Source organism: Rhinoderma darwinii, chromosome 6 (genome assembly GCF_050947455.1).
Source record: "Rhinoderma darwinii isolate aRhiDar2 chromosome 6, aRhiDar2.hap1, whole genome shotgun sequence".
Taxonomy (NCBI): Eukaryota; Metazoa; Chordata; class Amphibia; order Anura; family Rhinodermatidae; genus Rhinoderma; species Rhinoderma darwinii.
In genome coordinates, this window is record NC_134692.1 from 121123430 (window position 1) to 121150360 (window position 26931).

General features: G+C 43.3%; 1 protein-coding gene across 1 annotated transcript in view; it reads right to left on the reverse strand.

Moving 5' to 3' along the window:
- Positions 1-1074: 1074 nt before the first annotated feature.
- Positions 1075-26931, reverse strand: part of POLR3E (RNA polymerase III subunit E) — a 37435-nt gene continuing 11578 nt past the window's right edge. The window contains exons 10-21 of the mRNA XM_075830221.1: positions 26063-26148; positions 25149-25193; positions 23256-23347; positions 22702-22822; positions 21401-21482; positions 17474-17533; positions 16166-16323; positions 13281-13345; positions 8447-8922; positions 4499-4576; positions 3851-3976; positions 1075-1671 (exon numbers count right to left, since the gene is read on the reverse strand). Coding sequence (XP_075686336.1) covers positions 1615-1671; positions 3851-3976; positions 4499-4576; positions 8447-8922; positions 13281-13345; positions 16166-16323; positions 17474-17533; positions 21401-21482; positions 22702-22822; positions 23256-23347; positions 25149-25193; positions 26063-26148 — 1446 coding nt within the window. The 3' untranslated portion in view covers positions 1075-1614. The remainder of the gene's footprint in view (positions 1672-3850; positions 3977-4498; positions 4577-8446; positions 8923-13280; positions 13346-16165; positions 16324-17473; positions 17534-21400; positions 21483-22701; positions 22823-23255; positions 23348-25148; positions 25194-26062; positions 26149-26931) is intronic.

Below are 26931 nucleotides of genomic sequence, written 5' to 3' on the forward strand. Positions count from 1 at the left end.
GACCTGTGAGTGACGTCACAGATCTGCACTGCCAGAAGCTGGGCGTTCTGAAGAGAAGTGGATGATACTTCTCATCAGAGCGCCCAGCTAGTAAAAGTAGTAAACACGCCCCGATGTACGCACATAATACACGCCCAGTTGTACTTTTACTTTTCAACACGCCCAGTTGTACTTTTGCAAGCCTCATTTGCATAAATACGAAAATGGTCATAACTTGGCCAAAAATGCTCGTTTTTTAAAAATAAAAACATTACTGTAATCTACATTGCAGCGCCGATCTGCTGCAATAGCAGATAGGGGCTGCAAAATCTGGTGACAGAGCCTCTTTAAGGCAAAGTCCACATGGGACGAAAATGCTGTGGATTTTCCGTGCAGATTACAGTGCCGGTCATGTGGATGAGATTTAAACAAATCTCATCCTCATGCTGCTGAACTTTTTCCCCATAAAAATCAGAGCATGCTGCAGACTTTCAAATCTGCAGCATGCTCATTCTGTTCTGGAATTCACCCTTTTCCATGCAGAAGGAATAAGATCTGCAGCAAAATCCACATGCAAATTTTGCTGCAGAAACGTCGCTGTAAATCCACAGCATTTCCGTCAAGTTTGATTCCAGTTTAAAGTTAAAAGAAAATAAAAAACCGATTGAATATAGAAGACGATTTATAAATTTCAAGAGACTTTCTAAAAGAATGCAGTGATACGATCCCGACAGCTTTTATTTACACAAGGTAATAATTTACACAAATATGGCCATGTGCTTACGCAAATGAATAATGAGCAGGTTGGGTTTTTTTTTTTTAAATGCCTCCATTTCAATACCGTTTATAAATCCCCCCCCCCCCCCCCCACCAAAAAAAAATAAAAACTGTACTAAGGAGGCTACGTATGCATATCATCCAACATAATTGTCATCAGTTCCTGCTGGTCCACACATCTTACATGGTGTAATTATTATTACATTAGTCTTTTGAATTAACCTTATAAATGAATAATTGATTGTATATAAAACACAAAAGTGTAAATAGGACACAGTGGGTGGGGTGGTGGGATTAAATCACCAGGCAATAACCAGGCCTAGTCACCTTTTTATTATTATGCTTACCAATATTTATATCATTAGAAACCGGTGACATCACACGGTACCTCATTCCCCAGTGATGTCACTAGTTCCATTTCTTTATTGGTTCTGCCACTTCCACTGCCAACTGGTGGCAGCAGAGCATCCAGTCGTCACCAGACATACGTTACGATGGGGAGAAAGATCTTTATGAACCATCAATTCAGGCTATTATTGCAGTGTTTGTGTACATCGTTCAGATTATGATGTTGGCACATATGTAAACCCAAAACACACCCATCTTTTCTTCCACAGGGCGTGCAGATTTATGTGAGGTTAAAGAACAAAAGGAGATTTAAAAGCAAACAAAGACCTCAAAAGAGCAGCTTTCTTCCTTGGAACAGTCTTCCTTCCACAGACCATACAGCGAGCTGCCTCCTCTGCCTTTGGTAACGGTTATGTGATGTGCAAGGGCCCAGCAGGGCATAATCCAGAACAGACATAATCTGTGCTCAGGCCACTGTGTTCTTCACCTATTGCCGGCTTCCGGATATCATCAGGACTGCACAGTTCCCTTAAGATACCACATACCTCCGTAACACACGCAACAGTCCTAAAAAGAGGATATTGACATTAAATATAAGTAAATCAAGGCTTGTACATATTAGGTATCTGTTCCTAATCATATAATGGCCAGAACGGCTTGACAATATTGAGTCTGCCCCCTCCCCCCATTTCCGTCAATGGGTGAAAAAAAAACCTATAGGAAAACCACATGTGATTGAGTTTCACCCAAAGAGACAGTCCCTAGCAATGCTTTAAAGGGTAACTAAACGTTCAAACTTCTGACATGTCCGTGTCACGTCAGAAGTTTTGATCGCTGAGGGTCTAAGCATTGAGACCCCCACCGATTGCTAAAACAAAAGCGGCAGAAGCGCTCGTGTGAGCGGTGAGCCGCTTTTTTCGGAAAGCCGATGTAGCGGTGTAGGACTTTCTATGGCGTCCGTACACCAACTGCTCGGCTTTCCGAGAAAAGCCGAACAGAAAGCAAGCGGCTCAGCGCTTCTGCGGCTTCGTTTTAGCAACCGTGGGGGAGGGGGTCTCAGTGCTTAGACCCCCACCGATCAAAACGTCTGACATGACACGGATTTGTCAGAAGTTTGTTGAACGTTTAGTTACCCTTTAAAAAATAACACCAAAAAAACAGTAAACAATAAAAACATGATAGTCTATGAGATGTCCAATGAATTGGGATGAACTACAATAGCAGACACATGGGCAGATCGGTGGTTCTGGGTGATGTAAGACCAGCTTCATTTAGGAACAATAAACATAATGTGGCTGGGCCAGTATAATATTAGCTTGTTAGTCACAGAAAAACAGCAACGTTCTTCGTGAATGGCCTCATGGCATCGAAATAGTTAAAAGAAAATCACTGCTGGTAAACACACAACTTATTAAGGGGTTAATTGGCTTAACCGCCGCTGACGAGGCCATTTTGCACATTAATGACCAAGGATTATTTTTTGTTTTTTTCACGGTCGCATTCCAAGAGTCGTAACTTTTTTTTTTTATTCCGTCGACAAAGCCGTATAAGGGCTTGTTTGTTGCGGGACGAGTTGTATTTTGTAATTGTACCATTTTTAGATGCTTATAATATATTGATTAACTTTTATTAACTTTATTTTAGGAGAGTATTGAAAATAAGCAGCTATTCCAGCATTGATTTTCACGTTATAAATTTACGCCGTTTACTATGCAGCGTAAATAACATGTTAACTTTATTCTATGGGTCGGCACGATTACGGGGATATCAAATATGTAAAGGTTTTATATGTTTTCCTACGTTTGCACAATAAAAACCCTTTTAGAAAAAAATTACTTGTTTTTGCATCGCCGCATTCCAAGAGATGTAATTTTTTTATTTTCCGTCAATGTGGCCGTATGTGGGCTTGATTTTTGCGTGTCAAGGTGTAGTTTTCATTAGTACTATTTTGGGGTACAAAGGATTTATAGATTAAATTTTATTTTTTTTTTTTATGGGGGGAATGGGAGAAAAGAGAATTTTGCCGTTGTTTTTTTGGACGCCCTTCATCCGGCGGTTTAATTAATGTGTTCATTTTATTGTTCAAGTTGTTACGATCGCGGGGATACCATATATGTGTATGTGTGATTTGTTTTGACACTTTTACTAAATAAAAACACTTTTTGGGCAAAAAATTTGTTTTATTTTATTTTGACTATTTTTTTTTTCTCACAAACTTTATTTAACTGCTTTCAATTTTTTTTTTTAGTCCCACCAGGGGACTTTACTATGCGATCTGCTGATCACATATATATAATGCTTTGGTATACTTATTATATGAAAGCATTATTGCTTGCCAGTGTAAAACTCTTAGGCATTTGCTGAAGGCAGACCTGGGGGTCTTTGTTAGGCCCCCGGCTGCCATGGAAACCCAACGATTTGCGGGGGCGCCGATGGGGTGACAAACGGAGCTCCCTCCCTCTGTCAAACACATTAGATGTCACATTCACTATTGACAGTGGCATTTAATGAGTTAAACTGCCGGAATCGGAGCGCGCTTCAATTCCCTCAGTTGTGGCAGGAGCCAGGCTGCGTATAACAGCCGTGCTCCTGCCGCTGATCGCGTGAGTACACTGGCAGTATCCGTCCTTTTGCGGGAACTAACTCCTGCACAGAACGAATATATCCGTCCTTCGTGGTAAAGGGGTTAATACGGTTTGTCGGAACGGTGTTTACAAAGAGGTTTAACTCCTTTCACACTTCGTACCTTCAGCACCTTGTCCAGCAGCTGCTTACTGAGACTTTCTCCAAACTCCTGGCTCATCCGTGCTTGGATCACGTTCCTGCGCAACCTGTGGCCCTTGGAGAAGAGCTCCAGCAATGTTTGTCTTTCCTACGGCACAAAGATGCAATGGTTCATATTACCAGCATGTGACCACACAAAAAGCGCAATTCTACCTACTCTACGAACAGATCCTGAAGAGGAACCAGACACACCTGTTTTAGTAAATAATTGTATTCCCCATGAAACAACAATTCTGGAGCATCTTTTCTTAGAACTCTATGTTGTTCTGTCCCTCTGTTATACCTCCAAGAAATGTAAAAATACATTTACATTGGGTGCCATTAATTGGGGGTGTGTCCCTGCACAGACTGGCTGTCCAATCAGTGCTGACAAAATGACACGCCCCATTGACAAGGAGAACGTTAACACCCAGTTGTTAATTTATTTATAAAGCTTCTAGGCGGAATAACAGAGGAACGGCACAACGCAGAGTTCTAAGAAAAAGATGCTCCAGAATTGTTATTTTATAGGGAAAACAAGTATTTATTAAAATAGACATGTCAGGAGAAGTGACAGGTGCTTTTTAAGATTATATCTGTCCATCATTTCACACAAGCTACTCAGACTTACCTTGTCATAAGTGTCTCCACAGATCCAGAGTGCAAACACTTTTTGTTCCTCAGATGTAGCAGTGCTCTGAGGAGGAAACTAACAATAGATTTTTTTAAAAACAACTCATACCAAAGACAAATCACGTTACAATATTCATGTGAAACAGCAGCACTTTGCCAGATCATACACTAGAGGCAGTACTAGTAAATCAGAATGAGTGAGGGGGTGGCAGTACCTATAAAAAGATCTGTATGAGCACTGCAATGTCACCCCCACCCCCTTCAATGCACCACAGTCCAAAATTTATGCTGCACCCATATAGAAGTACGATGTAGGTTGTAAAGTACTTTATAAATGAGACTACTGGTACATGTGAAATACACAGAGCTTACATCCATAGCTTTGCCTATTCAGTTCTTAGTTCTGTTAAAGGGATTCTCTTACTAGGACAGACCCTATTAAAGTTTGGTTTTTAAAGAGGACCTGGACAGTGTTCGATTGTAGAGTTACACACTTTTTTACAAGGAATACGGTAACTTCCAATGGTCAATGTATTCCTACATTTCCAGGAGGAACAACAGAGGAACGGCACAGCACAAAGAAACAATATTGAAGCATTTTTTTTAGAACACCAAGAATAAAAGTATTTACTAAAACATACATGTCAGAAAGGTCCGCTTTAAAGTGTTATTGTAAAGGTGGACTAAAGATCCCGAAAATGTAGCATGCGCTATATGGAAATGGATTGTCATTTGACAGCTGGTCAAACTTAGCAAGAAGGCTTTTGCCTTGCACTAGTTTTGATAAATCCCCCCATATGTATGTAGCATGTCTGTACAGCCCCCATAGGTAGGCAGAATGTAAATAAAGTGTGTGCCCCTCCTTGACCATCCACGTTGCTGAATATTACGAGGGTTTACATATTATTAAATGAGCGCTAAAGTACATCAGTACTTGATATTCCAGGGAAATTGGAGCGGAGAGAGTCTTTGAATAAGTTCACTGTTCCCCCAAATCCTCATGAAAATAAAAGATTAACTGAGCCATCAATCATGTACAGGATAAAGCGAAAATTCTCAAAGAAATCAATGAGATGTAAGGGCGATTGTTCAGTGAATTCTTTTGTGTTACTTGACCTAATTGAACGGCCAGATCTCTGCAGAAGCCTGGATTATATGAGAAGGTGCACGGCAATAGGGAGACACAATAAGAGGCTCTCAAAGGAAAACATTCCAATGCTCATGTGAGCCCGGGTACGGTTTCCTTTTCATCTGGGTATGTAACCACCCTACATGAGTGCCAGTCTGAACTACAGCCATTCTTAAGGGCTCTTGAATCACTAAGTCTATTCACCATGCGGGAATCTGAAGGTTGAATAAGCCAATACACTACAGATGGTGTAACCCAGGACTGGACAAATCCCAGGAGCCGGCGGCCAATGCACCTAGAAAAGCGCTTCTCACTTGTTTGCGTCGTCTTCTATTGAGATCTATGGAAGTTCTTATTTCCTGGACACTAAAACAGTCAAACTGATGCCTGGAGGTGTCTACCTGGCTCCCAAGTTTTAGTTTTACAGTATTTGGTCCATCCCTGGTGTAACACCTTCTGAAAGTAGTAGTGGAAAGTCAAAATCAACTGGACTTGTCCAGTATGTTCTCCATGTCGCTTGCATTTACCGTATGTCCACACCTTGTGCAGCGAATGTAGAGACAGGACAGAGGATATACTGCGCTTTGCATCAAATATAAACTAGAACATGTTAACTTAATGAGCGTTCATATGAACGCGCGTTCCCAATGATTGCCCTGCGTAAAAAGGGCAACGATCAGCCGAGTCCAAACGCTCGTTCATCGGCTGATTGTATAGTTTATGCAGCACAAAGTAACAATCACTTGTTCCCACACATTACTGATGTGAAAGTAGCAAATGTGCGCGGATTACCAAGCGGTCGTCCAGGATTAGAAAAACATGGCCGCTTTCTTCCAAAAACAGCGTAATATCTGTTGTGCATGGCTTGTGTCTGGGACTGCAGCTCAGCCCCATTGAAGTGAATGAAGCTTGGCTGCAAAGCACAATCTGTAAACGTGAACATGAGATTCTTAGTAAACATTTTGATCACAATGTATAATCCCACTTGCCACTTTATGGCGAACTTTAGGTTGTGGTTCTCTGTGGTGCTGTGCCTGTGAGGGTACATGGCCCAGAGCCAAGGTGGCTTAACTTTGCAGCAGGGATGCTATTGGGCTGCTGCGTTGCTCCCCCTGCAGGTGCTGTGTTACGATGGCTGCCATGTAGTGCTGCACCGAATAGATTAGGGACTCCCTTAAAGAGAACCTTTCACCTGCCCATACATGTGCAGCTGAGCTGCACAAACCCTGGGCACTTTAAATATTTTCCTATCCTCCTCCGTTATCTAGATATCGGTGCCGTTATATTTGGCGCCTGATATTTAAATAACCCCCTGAACTATCAATGGGGCGTGTAACGTCGCTGTGACACTGTCCAATCAGCTACGCACAGTGCCACAGCAAGAGCTGGAGAGAGGAGAGCGTGTGCACGCGCACGCACAGCTTGGAGCTGTGTGAGCATGCGGGCGCATGCTCTCACTCTTGGCAGACAAGGACGACAAGACTGTAATCTCTCGCGAGTGAGAACGTGAATGCACGTACAGCTCCGATGCCGAAGATACTCCCACCGCCATGGAACAGAAGGAGAATTATTCATCTCTTCTGTTCCGTGGTGGCAGCCGAGCTGTGCGCGCAAACGCTCTCCTCTCTCCAGCTCTTGCTGTGACACTGTCTATAGCGGACTGGACACTGTTACAGCCATGTTACACGCCCCCTTGCCAATTACACGCCCCATTGACAGTTTAAGGGGTTATTTAAGTATCGGTGCCAAATATAACGGCACCGATATCTAAATAACGACGGAAGATAGAAAAAATATTGATAGTGAGACAGGGTTTGTACAGCCCTGCCCATTACATGCTGCACATGTATGGGCGGGTGAAAGGTTCTCTTTAAAAATGGTCGCCGTGAAGTGGCAAATGGATTTATACAGTTTGATCAAAATGTTTATTTTGCTTAGCAGCAATAGATCAATGTTAAAATTGAATGTGCTGTTCATGTCTTTTTTTTATTTCTATTTGCTATAGTTTTGGAAGAAGGAAGCAAAATGTTCCCAGACCTGGACAAGCCCTTTAAAAGAAAAACTCTGGGCAAAACTGATTGACAAGTGCAGGGAAATGAGGAGGCAGTGCATGGCACAGGGATTCAAAAGGAAACCATATGCCCTGCACTAGATATAGCAGTGAATAGTTTTGTCCAGGGGGAGGGGCAAATGCATTTCCCACCAGAAATATTTTGCGAAATCCTGAAAAGCAGATGTCACTATAGACAAGAGGATAGGCAGAATCTCCTAACAAATATATTACGGCTATGGCCAGATTAAAGGATAAGTAAACTTTCAAAAAACTTTTGGCATGTCATAGTGACATGTCAGACGGTTTAATCGGTGGGGGTCCGAGCACTGAGACCCCCATCAATCGCTAAAAGGTAGTGGCAGAAGTGCTCAGGTGAGCGCTGTGCTGCTTTGTTTCTGATCGGCTTTTCTCGGAAAGCCAAGCAAGTGGTGTATGGGTTCACTAGAAAGTCTACAAGCCCGTGCACCACTTGATTGGCTTTCCAATAAAAAAAAGCTGTTCAGAAACGAAGCAGTACAGCGCTCACCCGAGCGATTCTGCCGCTTTGTTTAGCGATCAGTGGGGGTCTCAGTGCTCGGAATGCCACTGATCAAACCTTCTAACATGTCAAAAGTTTTTTTTAAAGTTTAGTTACCCATTTAGATTTACTGAAGTTGAACTATGGAACCTACACCCAAAAAGCAAAAATAATGAAAAAACAAAAAAAAGTTTGTCGAGCCAAAGATCTGCAGACAGACACAAACAAAACGCTGGATGATACTTACAGGCACCATGATCTGTTTACAGCCAGAGGTTAAAACCGTTTCCTGCAACATTTTGTCGGAGATGCCACTAAACAGAATATGTCCAGGAGGAAGACTGGCTAAATGAAGATTAAATAAACGTTTAAGTTCACTCATAGTCAAAACATACTGTCTCCTAAATGTAGAATCCACAAACTCCATTAGTTCTTTTGCAACAGGATCTTGATCTCCGTTGATCGACTCCTTAGAGTTCTCAGTCACGTGTACACCATTGACCATCCCATTATTGACACTTTCATACGCGGAGGTGTCCATGCTTTCATCGTCACTCATGGGCTCCTCTTTGATGTGGACGTCTGCCACAACAGTCATGCTGGAGCTCAACTTGATCTGGTCTTTCTTCTTCTGCATATCCTTTTCTAACCGTTCCTGGTTCTCCTTGGCTTTGGCTCTGGCCATGTGCACTACTTGGTCCCCGGTGATCACAGTGGATGAAGCTGTTGAATACAAAAGCAAATGTTACAGCAAATTCAAGGACAAATCTTTCAAGAAGAATGTTAAATACACTTAAAGCGTTGGCGAAAAACATTTAAAATAACTTTAGATCCAAAATTCGTGCGGACACGGAGAAGACTGACCGGCCCTCCAGATGACAGGGAGCCTCTTACATCACCCTCCTTTCATAACTGTGGTCACTGGAGATAAAAGGTGTTATCCGGGATGTGGAATTTTTTTTTTTTTAATTAGGGTCTGGAAATGAACTAAATAAACCAAAAAAGTAATACCTATCATTGCCGCCGGTGATCCAGTGCGGAGGCGGCAGTCCCGGTGGTTGTTTACATGCATGTAGCATGTGTCTGCTGCAGCCAATCAGAGGGCTCACTGGTGACGAATTGTATTTCTGGCATGCTGCCAGAAATACAACATATGGCCGCTGAGCCCTCTGATTGGCTGCAGCAGGCACATGGATGTAAACAACCACGGGGAGTGTGTCAGAGCTTCAGCGTTGGATCACCGGGGACAAGGATAGGTAACTATGGCTTATTTGGTTTATTTAGTTCATTTCCAGCCCCAATTAAAAAAAATATTTACATCCCGGATAACCCCTTTAAAGGGGTTGATTAATTAAGAGATAACCCAGGTGCAAATAAGCTGATTTGCTGGGGGTTCCACTTCCAGTACCCCCTGCAAACAGCTGATTTTGCAGAGGGAAGCTGTAACTAGCTAGGCATTTCCCCTGCAGTGGGCAAAATGTAGTATTACATGGCAGCCAATCAGATGAATGGCCGTCCTACTAATACAGGGATAGCTTGAGTCGGCCAAATTGGGTGCTGCTTGTTCATTTCTCCGTTCTGGCTCTCTAGGATGTTCCTAATAGGGAAGGTTGACAAGAATTGACTTCAATAGACAACCCCTGTTAGCTTCTCAGCTACAGGGGGCAGACGGTCACTTCTTCAGCATGTACTGTTAATAACAAAACGCCACTTGCAAGTGACCACTATTACAGTGGCCGATCCGGTTGTCACAGACGTCAGACGTTCTCATTGGTCTGTGCCCCTTCGTCCTCTATTGGATTTGTGCAATGAATGGTAATTTGTTCTAATGAATTTGAGTGAATGAATTAAAATATGATAGAAGCCAAAGCAGCATGGCGCCCGTCCCTTTCATTTCAGTGATCATCTAACACGTCTCCATGAAATCAGAAGTCATCGCAAACTGGAATTTCACTCTAAGGACTTGTCCACACGTAACGGAATTGCTGCGTATTTTCCGTCTGGGATTGCGCACGGAAAATACGCCGCAAAATACAGTAGCAGCAAAGTGGGTGTGATTGAACAAATGTCATTTACACGCTGCGGGAAAAAAAATACAAAAATAAATCAGTTCAGAAATTCACCTGCGGTGCGTAATTCCGCTGGATGTCAACTACTGCTGCGGAAAGGAAAGTGGACTGATTTCCTGTGTTTTCTCGTGAAAAATATCACCATCACACAGCCTTTAAAAAAACGCTGCAAAACATGCACTATTTTCCGCAGGGAAAAAACGCATGAAATGGTGCGGATTTTCCAAAGCACATGGTCTGCTAGATTATGAAGAAATACTGCAGAAGTTTTCTGCAGCAAATCCGTTACGTGTGGACAAGCCCTAATACTGAGAAGAATGATAAATTATAAGTTATAAGAAGCAGATGAGAAAGATCAAGATGCCAAAAAGCCCTAAACGATAGAGAACCCAAAAAAAAAGTGGAATTAGTTCAGAAATCCCGGTACTATGCAGATTATACCTGGCAGGAATTATTATGGAGACGATGGAAGGTACAGAATTAAAGTCATGGAGGGCCCGATCTTAAATTCTTGCTCTCACATGAATATTACAGCCAAAACCTAGCAATTGTGAGTTAATAAAGCGGGATTATACATTGAAAATCAAATCCTCAATTAATCCTGTGAATATCCTCAAAACCGGTCTAAGGGGAGATTCACACGAGCGTTGCGTTTTTGCGCGCGCAAACAACGCGGCGTTTTGCGAGCGCAAAAACCATTTGACAGCTGCGTGTGTCATGCGTGTCTGATGCGCGGCTGCGTGATTTTCGCGCAGCCGGCATCATAGAGATGAGGCTTGTCGACGCCCGTCACTGTCCAAGGTGCTGAAAGAGCTAACTCTTTCAGCACCCTCGACAGTGAATGCCGAACACAACAGCGAAAAACCTGTAAAAAAAAAAGATAAAGTTCCTACTTACCGAGAACTTCCCGGCCGTTGCCTTGGTGACGCGTCCTTGGTGACGCGTCCTTGGTGACGCGCCTCTCTTGACATCGGGCCCCACCTCCCTGGATGACGCGGCAGTCCAAGTGACCGCTGCAGCCTGTGATTGGCTGCAGCCTGTGCTTGGCCTGTGATTGGCTGGAGCTGTCACTTGAACTGAAGTGTCATCCCGGGAGGTCGGACTGCAGGAAGGAGACAGGAGTAATCGGTAAGTTAGAACTTCGTTTTTTTACAGGTTCATGTATTTTGGGATCGCAAGTCACTGTCCATGGTGCTGAAACAGTTTAACTCTTTCAGCACCATGCACAGTGAATCTCTCCCGACGTCGCGGACCGGAAATTTTTTTGCCGGGTTCGGCCAAAACGAGTTTGGCCGAACCCGGTGAAGTTTGCCTCGGTTGTCGGGGTTCGCTCCTCGCAAAGACACTCCGTTTGGATGCTTGGAAACAGAAAAGCACGTGGTGCTTTTCTGTTTTCATTCATCCTTTTCACTGCTGTTGCGCGAATCACGCTCGTCCCACGGAAGTGCTTCCGTGTGGTGCGCGTGATTTTCACGCACCCATTGACTTCAATGGGTGCGTGATGCGCGAAATACGCAGAGTTATTGAACCTGTCGCGCTTTTTGCGCAGCAGACAAACGCTGCGCAAAAAGCACGGACTGTCTGTACTGCCCCATAGACTTGTATTGGTCCATGCGTGCCGCGTGAAAACCACGCAGCCCGCACGGACCGAATACACGCTCGTGTGAATCCCCCCTAATACAGGACAAAAAAACGCCAGGACAATGATTCTATAGAAATGAGCTAATTACCAGCACGATAGAATATAGTGGGGGATGGTAGACGAGGCCTGCAAGCTTTCCTGCTTAGCCATGTTAGATCCTGGGGATCAACCCATAAAAGACACGTAGAAGAGCCACACAGAACTCGGATTATAGCATAGGCCATAGGCGAACACCAGGTACAGCTCTCGCTATATGTTACCTGCAAGTTGTAATCAAATTGGGATCGCAGCGTAACTTCAATATTTACTTATAAGCGGGGAAAAAAAAAAAAAGGTCACACACTACCTTGCATCTAAGGAAAAAATTCCCAAATAAAATCGGATTTTTATTTTTTCCTAGATAGTCGTAATGTCCAGCTACCACATACACATGCATGTAAAACGCTATAGGGCCACTTATGTGGGTAAAACAATAGGATCACACAGACCGCAATCAAACTTTTCAGATCCTTGTTTCCTACAACGGTGGCATCATGGACTATTAGCCAGAGCCCATAAAAAGATTCTTGGCAGGGATAGTAAAGCCGGGTTGCATATATGAGACAAGAAGCTGAAGTATTCAAACTCCAAAGATTTGGATCACCCATTGGATTACTAATGAAATCCCACACATTTGTTTTCAAGGGCGGATCAAACACAGGCTCAAGGTTAATACTTTGAGCCAATTCTCCAGTTGCAATCCAGATAAAAAGGTTATAGCTATTAGGCCGGATTCACACAAGCGTGTTCGGTCCGTGATATACGGACTATATGTCGGCCACATTTCCCGGACCGAACACACTGCAGGGAGCCGGGCTCCTAGAATCATCGTTATCTATGACGCTAGGAGTCCTTGCCTCGCTGCGGGAAACCTGTCCCGTACTGAAAACATGTTTTCAGTACGGGACAGTAGTTCCACGGAGAGACAGGGACACCTAGCGTCATATATAACTATAATGCTACGAGCCCGGCTCCCTGAAGTGTGTTCGGTCCGGGAAATGCGGCCGACATATGGACCGTATATCACGGACCGAACACGCTCGTGTGAACCCGGCCTTAGTGTCTATCCATTCATAATGCAGTTTTTGCCGCGATTTCCCACATATCCTAGATAGAAAGGAGAATTTTATATAGACCCGTAACATAACAGATAATGTACAAGTCTTGTGGGCAAATGCTAGAATATAATGCAGTTCCCGCATCAACTAGAAGAGCGATGTCAGAACATGCAGCTATGAAATAGAGGCAGACACAATAGAGGTGCACCGACCCATCCATTTATAGCCTACATCACCAATGCAAAAAACCCTACAGACAGTCTTTTACATTACCTGAAGACATATCTGCCTTTTTAGACGTCAGATCTTCTTTTGACAAATTAAACACTTTCTCTAACCTGCAAAAGAAACGGACATCAAAAATATCAAAAACAAATGAAAACTCTTGCAGCCTCATCAGCCCACAAAGGGTTGTGTAAAGGCTACGTAAACCTTTGAACACTTTATTTTCTCTTTAAAAGATCACGATACATTGTTTTATTTAAAACAGCTTTGTAATTATTTTTTTTAAATGTTTTTTTGAGATACAGCTTCCATGTATCCTGGATCCAAAGAAGCTATATCTTGCGCTCAAACCCGAAACCGTCAGGTCAGCGAGACCGACGGCTTCGGTGACAGCAGGTCTTGCATGTCTCGGACACGCAGGATCCAGCTATTATCGATCACATGTAAATTCAAGAATTTGGTTTACATAGCCTTTAAGTGAATGTGTATATATAAGAATCCAGGGACCCACCACTACCGCTGGCATTGCCAATATCACACTTTTTATGCACAAAATTTGCATTACATCGTATGAATGCATTAAGTATTTTGTAGAAATCTTATAGCACCCCTCCTAATAGCAATAATGTGCAGTCGATGCCCTGCAAGATACCCTATAAAGTCCAGATACACAGAATTTCAGGCACCGCTGCAAGACTGCGCTTATTATGAACGAAGCCCCTAAACCCAGAAATAAGGAGAAAGGACCCATCCGTAGGGTCTTTCCTCTCACATAAACCCTGTAGGTGCGTTAATAGGGGGCATAGTGCTGGTAATTTTATGTAGGTTTTGTTTTGATAGCATTGGCTGTGTCTCAATCCATGTTTGTGTGCATGAGCGAGCTCAGTCCATCCACAAAACCTTTAAATTATACCCCCTTTCCAAACAAAACCCTCTGTTTCTGTAGGGTAGGATTTCCCTGGGATGAGAAAATTTTATCCAGGGGTTACTACATGACAAAAACATTAGGAATCACTGCATTTGGCTTCTGCTCTCTTCTACCAGAGAGATCGAATGTAATAACTACATGAATGTAATGGGATCATTCACACTATACGTTTGAAGCCCTCCGTTTTTAGGGTATTCTTCCTTTTCAAACCACATGCCCTTTTTTCTGACATTTCATTTGCTTTTTTTTTTTTTCCGGTCATGTATTATTTGCAGCGTGGTAATGTTGCGGCTTTGTATCGCACCTCTACATGGTAGAGCCTAAAAAGTCGACATCACAAACTCCATGGATTCCGATGACGTAAGTATTACTGAAAGGAAACATTCTCTACGTGACTGGATCATCTGATTTTCAGGTCTACGCTATAAAGATTTGGTTCGAGATCTTTCTAATCTGAGCAATAAAGCTCATGGAAACTGTAGTTATTTCTTTTCTGATCTTGGCGCTTAGTGATTTGAAACAAATCATCTTATAAAATAGGGACAGAAAGAAAAAAAGTATCTGCAAAGCTTATTAATTACAATCTCTGATCCGCCTGGCTAGGCACATGCATATTCTGTAGTACATGGAAAGAATAGGTGTTACATAGACTGCCTGCTTCTCGCACCTTCTGTGACTGCCATTAGTTTCAATGGAAAGAGAGCGAAAACGCATGATGGGCAAGATCAAAAAACTGTTGCATACTTGTGATCTGTGCTGGTCTCCTACTACAGTCACCTGCTGATCAGTATTTTATGACACATTGATAGGAAGTTGGGTCATAGTTTATTAGTGTTAAAGGGGTCTTCCGCAACTAAAAAAAATTATAACCTTTCCTAAGGATAATTATTGAAGCCTGCTCCTTAAAAAAAGGACATCAATGTTTGATCACTGGGGACCTTTTCAAAGGTTTATCCACGAATAACTGACCCCACCGATCACATTGATGGCCTATTCTAAAAAGCAGCCATCAACTTTTCAATCCTGGAAAGCGGGTTCAAAGGCATTATCCCATGATTCATTCCATAACAAAAGTCATGAAATACTGTTAATAGCGGTTTTAGAGTAATTTGCGGTGTTTCTAACATAATATTAAAAAAAACAAAAACCTTTTCATCATTTTTTGCTTCCATGTGTAACCCTTGGTACAAATGCTACAATGTGCTACTGAGGGAGAAGCTCTGAGCCAGATTATTTTCCTTCCACCTCTGGCTGCTGACAATCTCGTTCCTTTTCACTTCCCCTGCAGAAGTCTCCCCTTAGCTATAATGCCATGCTACTGCAGAGGCTCTGCTCCTTTCCTGACAAGAAGGCTCTTTCTATTGGCTGCTCTGCAGTACACGATCACTATGTCCACCAGCACTTAGCTCATTAAGTGGACATGCACATTGCTATACACATTGAACACCAGGTGGCGCCATACTATGTATGCAATGCCACTGGGGGTAAAAAAATAATTTTTTAGCACCATTTAAATGCCAAACTTTGTTATTTTTATATGATCTAGACCATGAATATAATATTTAGTGGTGGGACAACACCTTTAGATAAAGGAGACTGTAAATTATAACGCTAACCTGGGGTGAGATTGTGCCAAAACAAATGTTAGACATTATGGGAACACATTACAGGACTCTGATCACCCAAAATTTCCAAATTATAGGCCTGAGGAGTGTTTCCAGCCAGGGTTCTTTGGATATGTAGTTTGGGGTTCCCCAGAAAACAGTAAGAACTCTCACCTTTGCATTAGATAGTTGTAGTGGTTCTCCATGGGGAATTTTTTGCAGGGGTCCCTCATTATAAAAAGGTTGGGGACTACTGCTATACAGCATCTTGAACCCCTTATGTGCCACTTTGGACCAAGTCCTGTTGAGGCTTGCACCCATTTATTTTCATATATCCGATGCGGTGAGATTTTTGTTTTTGGCTTATTCTATTGCGGACTAAGTAGCTGAACTGAACTTACTTGGACTGTATACCTTTCCATAGCATAGACTGTCTCTGCACCACATCTGGATGCTTCTTCATAAAATCCTCATCAAAAGGCAACATAAACTCCCAGCCTTTGTTAATTCTGGGTATTGCCATGTGATCCAAGAAGTCCTTCACATCTTCTTGGCAGAGCTAGGAAAAAAACATAAGAAGCTCATCGGATGTTCATAGTAGTATTCTAGTATAATTCCTATGCCAATAGAAAAGCTTATTCACCCAAGTGCTGGGTACAACACAAGAGGTTCACTCTAAACGCATGAGTCCTGCCAAACACTCACTGTGCTAATTAAAAGAATGTAAGTGGCCTAATCACTTGTTCTAACCTAAATTTCCATTTCGTTGCTGCCCCCCATGCTGTGTTTTTCATTGCTGTGGGAGTGCTTATGCATGAGTAACGCCTCCCTGTTTCTACTGTGAATGCACTGGTACCGGATGTCGAAAAGACCTGCGCACGCATTAAGTACAGAGGGGAGGGAATATAAAGCCATAGGACGTGCTGATCACATAGAGCATAACCATGAATGCGAAACAAGGCTGATCAATGCCGCAGTTCACATTGTTTACATGAATTCCAAAAATGAATTCCAAAAATGGAGCAAAATTCTATAAATTGGTAAGTTACATAACTTATTGTTAGTATAAAGTGGACAAACCCTTTAAAAGGGGTTGCCCCACCACAACAACTCAGCACAAATGCACCAGATCAGTGAAAGATGTTTGATTGCTGGGAGTCCCACCGCTGGGACCCCTACCGAACAAAAAAAAACAGGGGTCCTGAGAGCCCTGTATGAACGGAGCAGCAGGTCACGCAAGCGCGCTGGCGCTCCATTCATTCTCTACAGGACTGCCAGAGATAGAGTACAGCACTCTGGTATCTCTGGCAGTCCCATAGACCATGAAAGAAGTGGCAGCGCGCATGCGTGACGTGCTGCTCCATTCATACAGGGGACTTGGGATCCCTATTGTCTTGATCGGTGAGGGTCCCAGCGATCAAACACTTAACACCTATAGGCGATTCGTTGTTGTGGTCGGACAACCCCTTTAAGTGTATAAAGAGTATGTCGGATGGGCATAGTAATGACTCAGAATACTTGCTTACACGCTGGACACTTTGCAGGCAGTGTAATCACTAAGTTCCAGGTATTATTCCACACATTTTACACCAAAACGTATTGGAAAGGCCCAGGTAAGCGCATGGTTTCTACATTTACAGCAGTAGCACAACACGTTTGGACTATGTCCATCATACCTATTCTGCATGACGCATCTATACTTCACATACCTTTGTCACAGTCGCCACCTCTTTCCTCACCACCCAGCGATCTTGCGTGAACTTCCACATCTAAGAAAGACAAAGCCAGTAGTAACAATGCTTTACTGCACCTCATGATTTAAAAGACGGTACATATTAAAATTTGGATCACTGTATTACTGTCAATTCAGTCTGTACTAAAACAAAAAACAGTACAAAATGTTCATACTGTATATGTACAATAAAGATAGAAAGCTGTAAATGGCAGCAACCAGAAATTTGCTCCCAAACAGTATTAATATTATTTTCTTTTGGTTGCTATAGCATTGTTTTATAGCCTTTCCAGAGCAGATTCCATGTCTGCTGATAGGATACGGTTTGTTCTAGGGAAACCAGGATAAATGAGCAGACGTACATCTGTTGTCTTATATATGCAGGAAATAGGACATTTAAAGTAAAAGGTTCTTTTACACGGGCCAATGATCGGGCAAATGCTTGTTCATCGACTAATCATTTAGTTTAAGCAGAAATAAATATTATCGTTGTCAGCCGCATATCTCCCTGTGTAAACAGTAAGTTAAGTTGCCGACGTGATAGAAATGTATCGTCCCCATACATTACTGATCATTGCCTCTTGTGAAAGGAGCAAACGAGCAGTTTAGTTAATCGGCGCTTGTTTTTTACGGCACATATTGGCCGGTGTATAAGGACCCTAAGTGTAAAGATGTAATTTAGGTTGAGACTTAGTTGGAAGCTTCTTTGAAGACCACTTCAATAATTAGGAGTGGCTTTACACTTTTGTTATAGGAACCAATTCTAAATATCCTTTCACCTCCCCATACATGTGCAGCATGTAATAGGGAGGGCTGAACAAACTCTGGGGCACTTTACATTTTTTTCTACCTTCTTCCGTTATTTAGGTATCGGCGCCGTTATATTTGGCGCCCGATATTTAAATAACCCCCTGAACTGTAAACAGGGCATGTTACTATGGCTGTGACACTGTCCAACCAGATATGGACAGTGTTACAGCAAAAGCGAGGAGAGAGTGCGCGCGCACGCTCTCACTCTTCAGCCGAACTTGCAAGGGTAGCGTGTCACTGCTACGGACAGTGTAAGAACTGGGGAGCGCTTGCACTGTCCGTAGCAGAGACAAGCCCCCTTGCCAGTTCGGCAGACAATGTACAAGACTGATCTCTCGCAAGAGCTGAAGAGATGAAAGCGCACATGCGCGCTCTCCTCTCCACAGCTCTTACACTGTCCGTAGCAGTGACACGCTCCCTTGCCAGTTCGGCAGAAGACTGATCTTGAATGCTAAAGAGTGAGAGCGCGCACACACACTCTCTCTCCTCTATCCTCGCTTTTGCTGTAACACTGTCCATATCGGATTGGACATTGTCACAGCCATAGTAACACGCCCACTTGCAAGTTCAGGGGGTTATTTAAATATCGGGCACCAAATAGAACGGCACCGATATCTAAATAACGGAGGGAGGTAGAAAAAAAATAAATGTAAAGTGCCCCAGGGTTTGTGCAGCCCTGCCCATTACATGCTGCACATGTATGGGGAGGTGAAAGGTTCTCTTTAAAAAGGAGGCACAAACATTGCCTAGTAACAAAAATCATAACTATATTTGGTAAGGACGTGGTGTCCGAGGCAGTTAGCTCCGCCCACAGCCCGACCTGTAAGAAGCCTGTGAGGAAGGAGATGTGAGTGCTCAGTCTGTCTGTTGTCTGCGTGTGTCTGTGTGTGTATAAGTTCCAGTATGTGTGTCTTTGTGTGTATAAGTGCCTATATATGTATCTGTATATATTTCTGTGTGTGCATCTACTACATTATCTGTACTCAGAGATATCGCTGTGTGTTATCCGTGGTGTTAGGCCCTATTCACACGACAGGGATTCTCGGCCGTGTGACGACCGTCACATGGCCGCATTAGGAACAATAGACCTCAAATGGGGCTATTCACATGGCCGATTTTTTGACCGCGCCGTCAAAAAAATGGAACATGCCCTATTTTGGGCAATTTTCCCGGCCGCACGGCTCCTGTAAAGCACGGCTGTCACTTGGATGTGAGCCGAGTGATGGCCGTGCATTCTGCCGCTCGCTCTCTTCTCCTCCTCACAGTGCAAAGTGCATGTGAGGAGGAAGAGGGTATTTTGTTGCTCCCTGTAGGAGCGGAATCCCTAATCCCCGGCTGCAGCTTTGGCCGGGGATTCCGCTCCAGGACAAGTTCCTGACGTCATTGTCCATATTTGGACAGTGAAGTCAGGGACTTCTCCTAAAGCTGTCCCCTACAGGAAGGTGGGGGGAGTGCCATCTATGGGGGGTGACTATGTACAAGGGTGCTGTGTGGCTCTACCTACAGCGGTCTGTGTGGCACTACCTACAGGGGGGGGGGGTCTGTGTGGCACTACCTACAGGGGGGGGGGTCTGTGTGCGGTATCTACAGAGGGCAGTGTGTGGCAGAATATGTATGAAATTCATCCATTTTTAAATCGGACAGGGAAAAAAAACGGATGAAAAACGGGTCAAAATTGTCCGTTAAAATCAGAAACACGGCCCGAAATGGAAAGGATGCAAAATGGCCGAGACAAACGGTATTATTAAAAACTACAGATTATCCCGCAAAAAATAAGCCCTCATACCACTTAATCGACGGAAAAATAAAAAAACGTATGGCTCTTGGAATTTGGCGACGCAAAATAAATTTTCTTTTTTACACTTAGGTTTTTACATGTAAAAGTAGTAAAATATAGAAAAAACTATAGATATATATTTGGTATCGCCGTAATCGTATTGACCCACAGAATAAAGTTAACATGTTGTTTTAATTGCAGAGTGAATTCCGTAAAAACGGAGCGCAAAAAACCATGGCGTCGCCTGTTTTTTTTCATTTTCTACCCCACAAATAATTTTTTTGCCATTTCCTAGTACATTATACGGCAAAATAAATGGTGCTAAGAAAAACTACAACTCACCCCGCAAAAATCAAGCCCTCATACTAGATCGTAGGAAAAATAAAAGACGTTATGGCTTCTGGAATGTGGGGAGGAAAAACCGAAAATGAAAATCTGAAAGTTGTTTACGACGGGAAGGGGTTAAACACTGATCACATCTTTTATGCGCCCAAAAAAAATGGTCGCTAGTCAGAAGCACATCCTCCTGTGTAAGAAGGGTATGTGCTGAGGACAATACAAATGTATGTGGACGGAAGATTGTAGTAATTGCCGTTCATCCACATACAAACTATCATTGCTCCGTCTGAATGGTGCCAACGACCTGCTGTATTGGTAATCCTTACTCATTTAAAGGTGGTAAGTATGGGCGAATATCTATCTCTGTAGAACCACCTTAAAGAGACTCTGTCACCACATTATAAGTGTCCTATCTCGTATATAAGGAGATGGGCGCTGTAATGTAGGTGACAGTAATGCTTTTTATTTAAAAAAAATGATCTATTTTCACAACGTTAGGAGCGATTTTGGTTTATGCTAATGAGCTTTCTTAATGCACAAGTGGGCGTATTTTTACTTTCGACCAAGTGGGCGTTGTACAGAGGAGTGCATGACGCTGACCAATCGGCATCATGCACTCCTCTCCATTCATTTACACTGCACTAGCGATATAGATATATCGATATGTGCAGCCTCATACACAAACCCTAACATTACTAGTGTGTCCTGATAATGAATACACATGACCATCCAGGCTGGACGTCATTTTTTACTCAGTATCCTGACACTTCTGACTCTTTTTTGTGAGATTCCGGCAAGTGAAACGAAATCTCGTTTAGCTCCGTAATCTCGCGAGACTTCGTTTCACTTGCCTCATCTGAAAAACCATTGATAGATACACCAATGACCAATATCTATATACCCATCAAATAGACCACAACTCTGTGATATAAATGTGATGCAGGTCACCTTATTGCCCTGTATTCTGTTCATACTTACAACAAAATCTCTTCCCCGACACAAAACATCAGCAGAGACCCCGCTGTGAGGACTGGATGACTCTTTTGGATACACTACATCACTGGAGACAAAGCAAAATCACAGTGGAAGTCCAGCTTTTATACTGCACCGTTGGACAGATTGTTTTTTTCTCAGCTAGATTCCATTAAGCAACATCCTACAATTCTAACTATATGTCAAACATGTCGTCGTCCAGGGACCTTTAACCCATTTATCCAGATTTCAAGAGCCATAACTTTTTTTATTCTTCCGCCGATGCATTTGTAGAAGGGCTTTTTTTTTTGTTGCTGGACGACTTGTAGTTTTTATTGGTACAATTTTGGATTACACCCGACATTTTTATCCCATTTTTTATTTTTTTAACTCCGGATGAACTGAAAACCGCAATTCTGGCATTGTTTTTTATTTTATTTTTTATGGCGTTTGCCAAACGGGTTAAATATTGTAATAGCTTTATAGTTGGGGTCGTTACAGACGTGGCGATACTAAATATCTGTAACTTGTTTACTTTTTTTTTTTTTTCATAATAAAGCATCTTGAAAGGGGAAAAATTGGGTTTTTCTTTGGGTTTTTTTAAAATACATTTTTAACTTTATTAAAAACTTTTTTTTAAAACTTTTTTATTAGTCCCACTAGGGGACTTCACTATGTGATCCTTTGATCGCTTTTATAATACACTGCAATACTTCTGTATTGCAGTGTATTACAGCCTGTCAGTGTAAAACCGACACGCATCTGTTAGGCCAAGCCTCTGGCATGGCCTAACAGGCATTAACTAGAGGCAGACCTGGGGGCCTTTGTTAGGCCCCAGGCTGCCATAGAAGGCATTGCATCGCAGGGAGCCGGTGGGGTGCTCGTTATTGAGCGCCGCATCTAAGGGGTTGTACGGGCTGATTTCGATCCACCCGCTCAAGCAGCGCTGCTCCAAACCCTCAGCTGCCTGAGACAGCCGAGAGCAGGGAGCTTTTACTGCTCCCAGCGGCGCTGCTTTATTCTGATGCAGCGCCGCGAAAAGGCGTATGCATCAGAACAAAGTGCGTTCGTGGCCACCGTGAAAAGGCGTATTGGCGGTCACTAACGGGATAAGGAGAATACTATAGTGCTTAAAGCTGTAAGTCATCCGACAATATCACATATATATGTTAATCGTATACCATTACATTAAAGTAGGTACCACTATATATAACTTAATGTAGTGGCATATCAACATATCAGTTAAAGGGGTTAAAGATATAAAATTATGAAGTTATATAATTTACAGTAAACTATTCCGAGCTTACCTCTTAACCACCCAGTTTCCTTGCACCAACATTGCCACTTGCTGTATGCAGCGCAGAACTGCAATAGATTCTGTTCCTGCTGCCATTAATCCCATGAGATTTGCAAAAGGTATTACTTTAACTGCAGGGACAAAATGAAGACTGGTGAAAATAAAAAACTGTTTGCAAATGATGACCAATAGTTTTGAAAAATGACATCCATCCCTAATAAAAAGTATATCGTTGTATTTCCTTTCAGCCAGAGGCTGTAAGTTCTATACAAGTTTTTATTAACTTGGCTAGACAGCCTCCGAATATTGGACACTACAAACAGTGGAGCTACATTTAATACAAATAAATACGACCTCACTTACACAGGTACGTATTCTAAAATTTGTACTGTACAGGAGGATACTCATTTCTTTATGGATGTGGTTATGGACTGCTCTAGTAAAACACGCATTATTAACACAATGCTGGGGGGGGACGGGGGACAACAACACTTTTTTTGTGCAATTCTGTAACATTAGTGATAGTTCTCGGTTTTACTGGATAACATACTATGTAGGATATACCATTTTTCATCAAGATCTTGATCTGATCAGCCAATGGCAAAGTCCTCAGTTGTGCCATTGATAACACGTTGCTTGGAGCTACTGGTTTTTCACTGTTTAGGAAAAAAAAACAAAAAAAACAAAAACTATTAGTCATTGAGAAATCAAATACAGTTTTCGATAATGGTCTATAGCAGGGGTCTCAAACTCGGCCGGGTAAGTGGGCCGCATATAGAAAAAAAATGGGAAGTTGAGGGGCCGCATTACTTTCAAATTTGATACAATACAAAATTATTGTTAATCAATTAGTTATTTGAACTACGATAACACTATATTAATAATACTACATTACTGTAATAATAGCGCTAGGTTTAAAATTTGAGATATTTCTCCACATGCTTATTTCAACAATCCAGCTTTCCAGTTTAAGTGTCGCTAAATGCAGTCCGGCGGTTCAGTTAGCACGCACGTCAAGATTGGGCAGCCCCTTTTTAGATGCTGCCGCAGTGCCCTCTGTGGATGCTGCCGCAGTGCCCTCTGTGGATAATGCAACAGACCCGTAGGGGAGGCCGCCCCCCAGTGCCCTCTGCCGAGGAGGCCGCCCCCCAGTGCCCTCTGCCGAGGAGGCCGCCCCCCAGTGCCCTCTGCCGAGGAGGCCGCCCCCCAGTGCCCTCTGCCGAGGAGGCCGCCCCCCAGTGCCCTCTGCCGAGGAGGCCGCCCCCCAGTGCCCTCTGCCGAGGAGGCCGCCCCCCAGTGCCCTCTGCCGAGGAGGCCGCCCCCCAGTGCCCTCTGCCGAGGAGGCCGCCCCCCAGTGCCCTCTGCCGAGGAGGCCGCCCCCCAGTGCCCTCTGTAGATGAGGCCGCCCCAGTGCCCTCTGTAGATGAGGCCGCCCCAGTGCCCTCTGTAGATGAGGCCGCCCCAGTGCCCTCTGTAGATGAGGCCGCCCCAGTGCCCTCTGTAGATGAGGCCGCCCCAGTGCCCTCTGTAGATGAGGCCGCCCCAGTGCCCTCTGTAGAGGCTGCCCCAGTGATGTCAGGGGCTTGCCCAGAGCTGGAGTCCCAGGCAGAGCGCTAGTAGGCTCTTCCTGGGACTCCAGCTGTGCTCCTGACATCACTGGGACTCCTGCTCTGGGGAAGCCCCTGACATCATTGTCGATGTATGGACAGCGATGTCAGAGGCTTCCCCAGAGTCCCGGAGCAGAGCCGATAATAGCGCTCTGCCCGGGACTCCGCTCTGGGGAAGACCCTGACACACTGTCCATATATGGGCAGCGATGTCAGGGAATTCCACAGAGTCCCGGAGCAGAGCCGACACCAGCGCTCTGCTCGGGACTCCGGCTCTGGGGAAGCCCCAGACATCGCTGTTCATATGTGGACAGCGATGTCAGGGAATTCCAGAGTCTCGGAGTAGAGCCGATACTAGCGGCTCTGTGTCCCGCGGGCCGCAGATGACAGCCCCAGGGGCCGCATGCGGCCCGTGTGCTTGAGACCCCTGGTCTATAGTAATGACTAGACTATGGAGTAGTAGAAGGTATGACTGTGACCGATGTGCTTTTCTTTTGTTCCTTATGGCTTGCTACCTCATCTTATCTATTGATGTCAGTGCCAAAATTGGAATTGCCAATTGTAGACAGTCAGCAAGCAGTCTGGTAAAATCTTAGTTTACACCGCTGGCTCTGTAGCATTCAGAGGAACAAGCTGGTCTTCATGAAGGCCAGGTGTTTAAAGGGATATTCACTGAGACATTTACTTCATATCTGATTGGTGGAGGTCTAACTGCTTGGACCCCTGCCAAACCAAGAATAGAAATGTATAATCCCCTATATTCCTGGAGGGAGACCCCAGGGATCCAGGAGTCAGACACTCACTGATAATACATTTGTGGCATATCAAATAGATACAAGCAACTACTTACGTTTCTTCCTCAACACTAGGAGGCATCAGCATCTGTAGGTATTCACTGAAATACAAGAGATTATACTGTGACTACGTAAAAAAAAAAATCTAAATACAAAACTATCGCCAATTTAGGAATATCTCCTCTCAACCAGTTGAGCCATCTATATGTACACAAGCTATCCAGATGTGTTCACAAGATCATGATTCCTGATATTTGTATCAAGTGGCACAAAACATATCAAGCGAAGTGTAAAAATCTAGCCAAAGACGTGTAAGCATTGGGATTTTTGTTTGCATTACTCCAGGTATAATTTTATCAGGTGTTCGTAAACTTCGCAATCGTAGCACATACCACTAATGAATGAGAAAACGTAAAGAATGAACGATGAGTTTTTGGACTGACAAGTCAGATGTTCATCAGTCAGAGCAGAACATTTTTGGTATCAAACATAATACATTTTTACACTACTAAAAATATTTAGGCTTGTTAAAGGGGTTTTCCAATCCCTAAAAATGTACGGCCAATCCTCATGATAGGCCATCAATAGCTGATGGGTCTGGGTCCAACTCCTGGAACCCCCCGATCAACTGTTTTGAAGGGGCTGCAGTGCTTGTATGAGCGCGGATTCCCCTTCATTCTACTTGCTCACTGTAAATAGTCGACACAGATGTAGTGGAGATGTAGCCTTCGATGGGAGAAGGTGGCTGCAATACTGTGAATCGCCGCTACATCTGTATCGACAATTCAGTGAGCAAGTAGAAATCGTAGGAGCACTGCACGGCCTTCAAAACAGCTGATCGGCAGGGGTCCCGGGAGTCAGACCCAACCCATCAGCTATTGATGGCTTATCCTGAGGATAGGTCATCAATTTTTAGGGACTGGAAAACCCCTTTAATGATTAAATCTATGGCCAGCGTATGGAAACTTACCTGGGGGATTTCATTAATTCTTGGTTTTCAGACATGGTTTGATTTTGGCAAAGCAAATATTGTTTTTCATGTTCTGATCGACTGTCCTAAAAAGAAACAAATTTGTCTAACGTTATTTATTTGTTTACCAATCAAACATTTTTTGGGGCAAAAAAATTAATTAAAAAAAAGCAAGCTCTATATGCAAATAAAATACAATTCATAGAGTAAAGATCAAGTATCACTGATGAAATCCATGCAGTTCCGCAACCGGACGGTGAAAATGTTGCACCCCTTATATTGGAGTCTGGAATTTTGGACATTAGAATCTCATATATTTATCAAAAATAATCCCTTAAAGGGAGCCGGTCAGCAGGTAACCGCGGGCAGAATGATAAAGCATCATTACATAAAACTATGTTTTCCTCGAAAGCGCTGTGGCGTTTCAGAGAAAACTGTTTTAAAGAGGCTCCGTCACCACATTATAAGTGCCCTATCTCCTACATAAGGAGATCAGCGCTATAATGTAGGTGACAGCAGTGCTTTTTATTTAGAAAAACGATCTATTTTTACCACGTTATGAGCGATTTTATCTTTATGCTAATTACTTCTTAATGCCCAACTGAGCGTGTTTTTACTTTAGACCAAGTGGGCGTTGTACAGAGGAGTGTATGACGCTGACCAATCAGTGACCAATCAGCGTCATGCATTTCTCCCCATTCATTTAATCAGCGCATAGGGATCCTGCCTGATCACTATGTGCTGTCTTATACTGACACATTAACGTTACTGAAGTGTTTAGACAGTGAATAGACATTCCTTCCAACCAGGACGGGATGTCTATTCACAATCCCGACACTTCGCTAACGCTTTCTGTGGTACGTTTATGT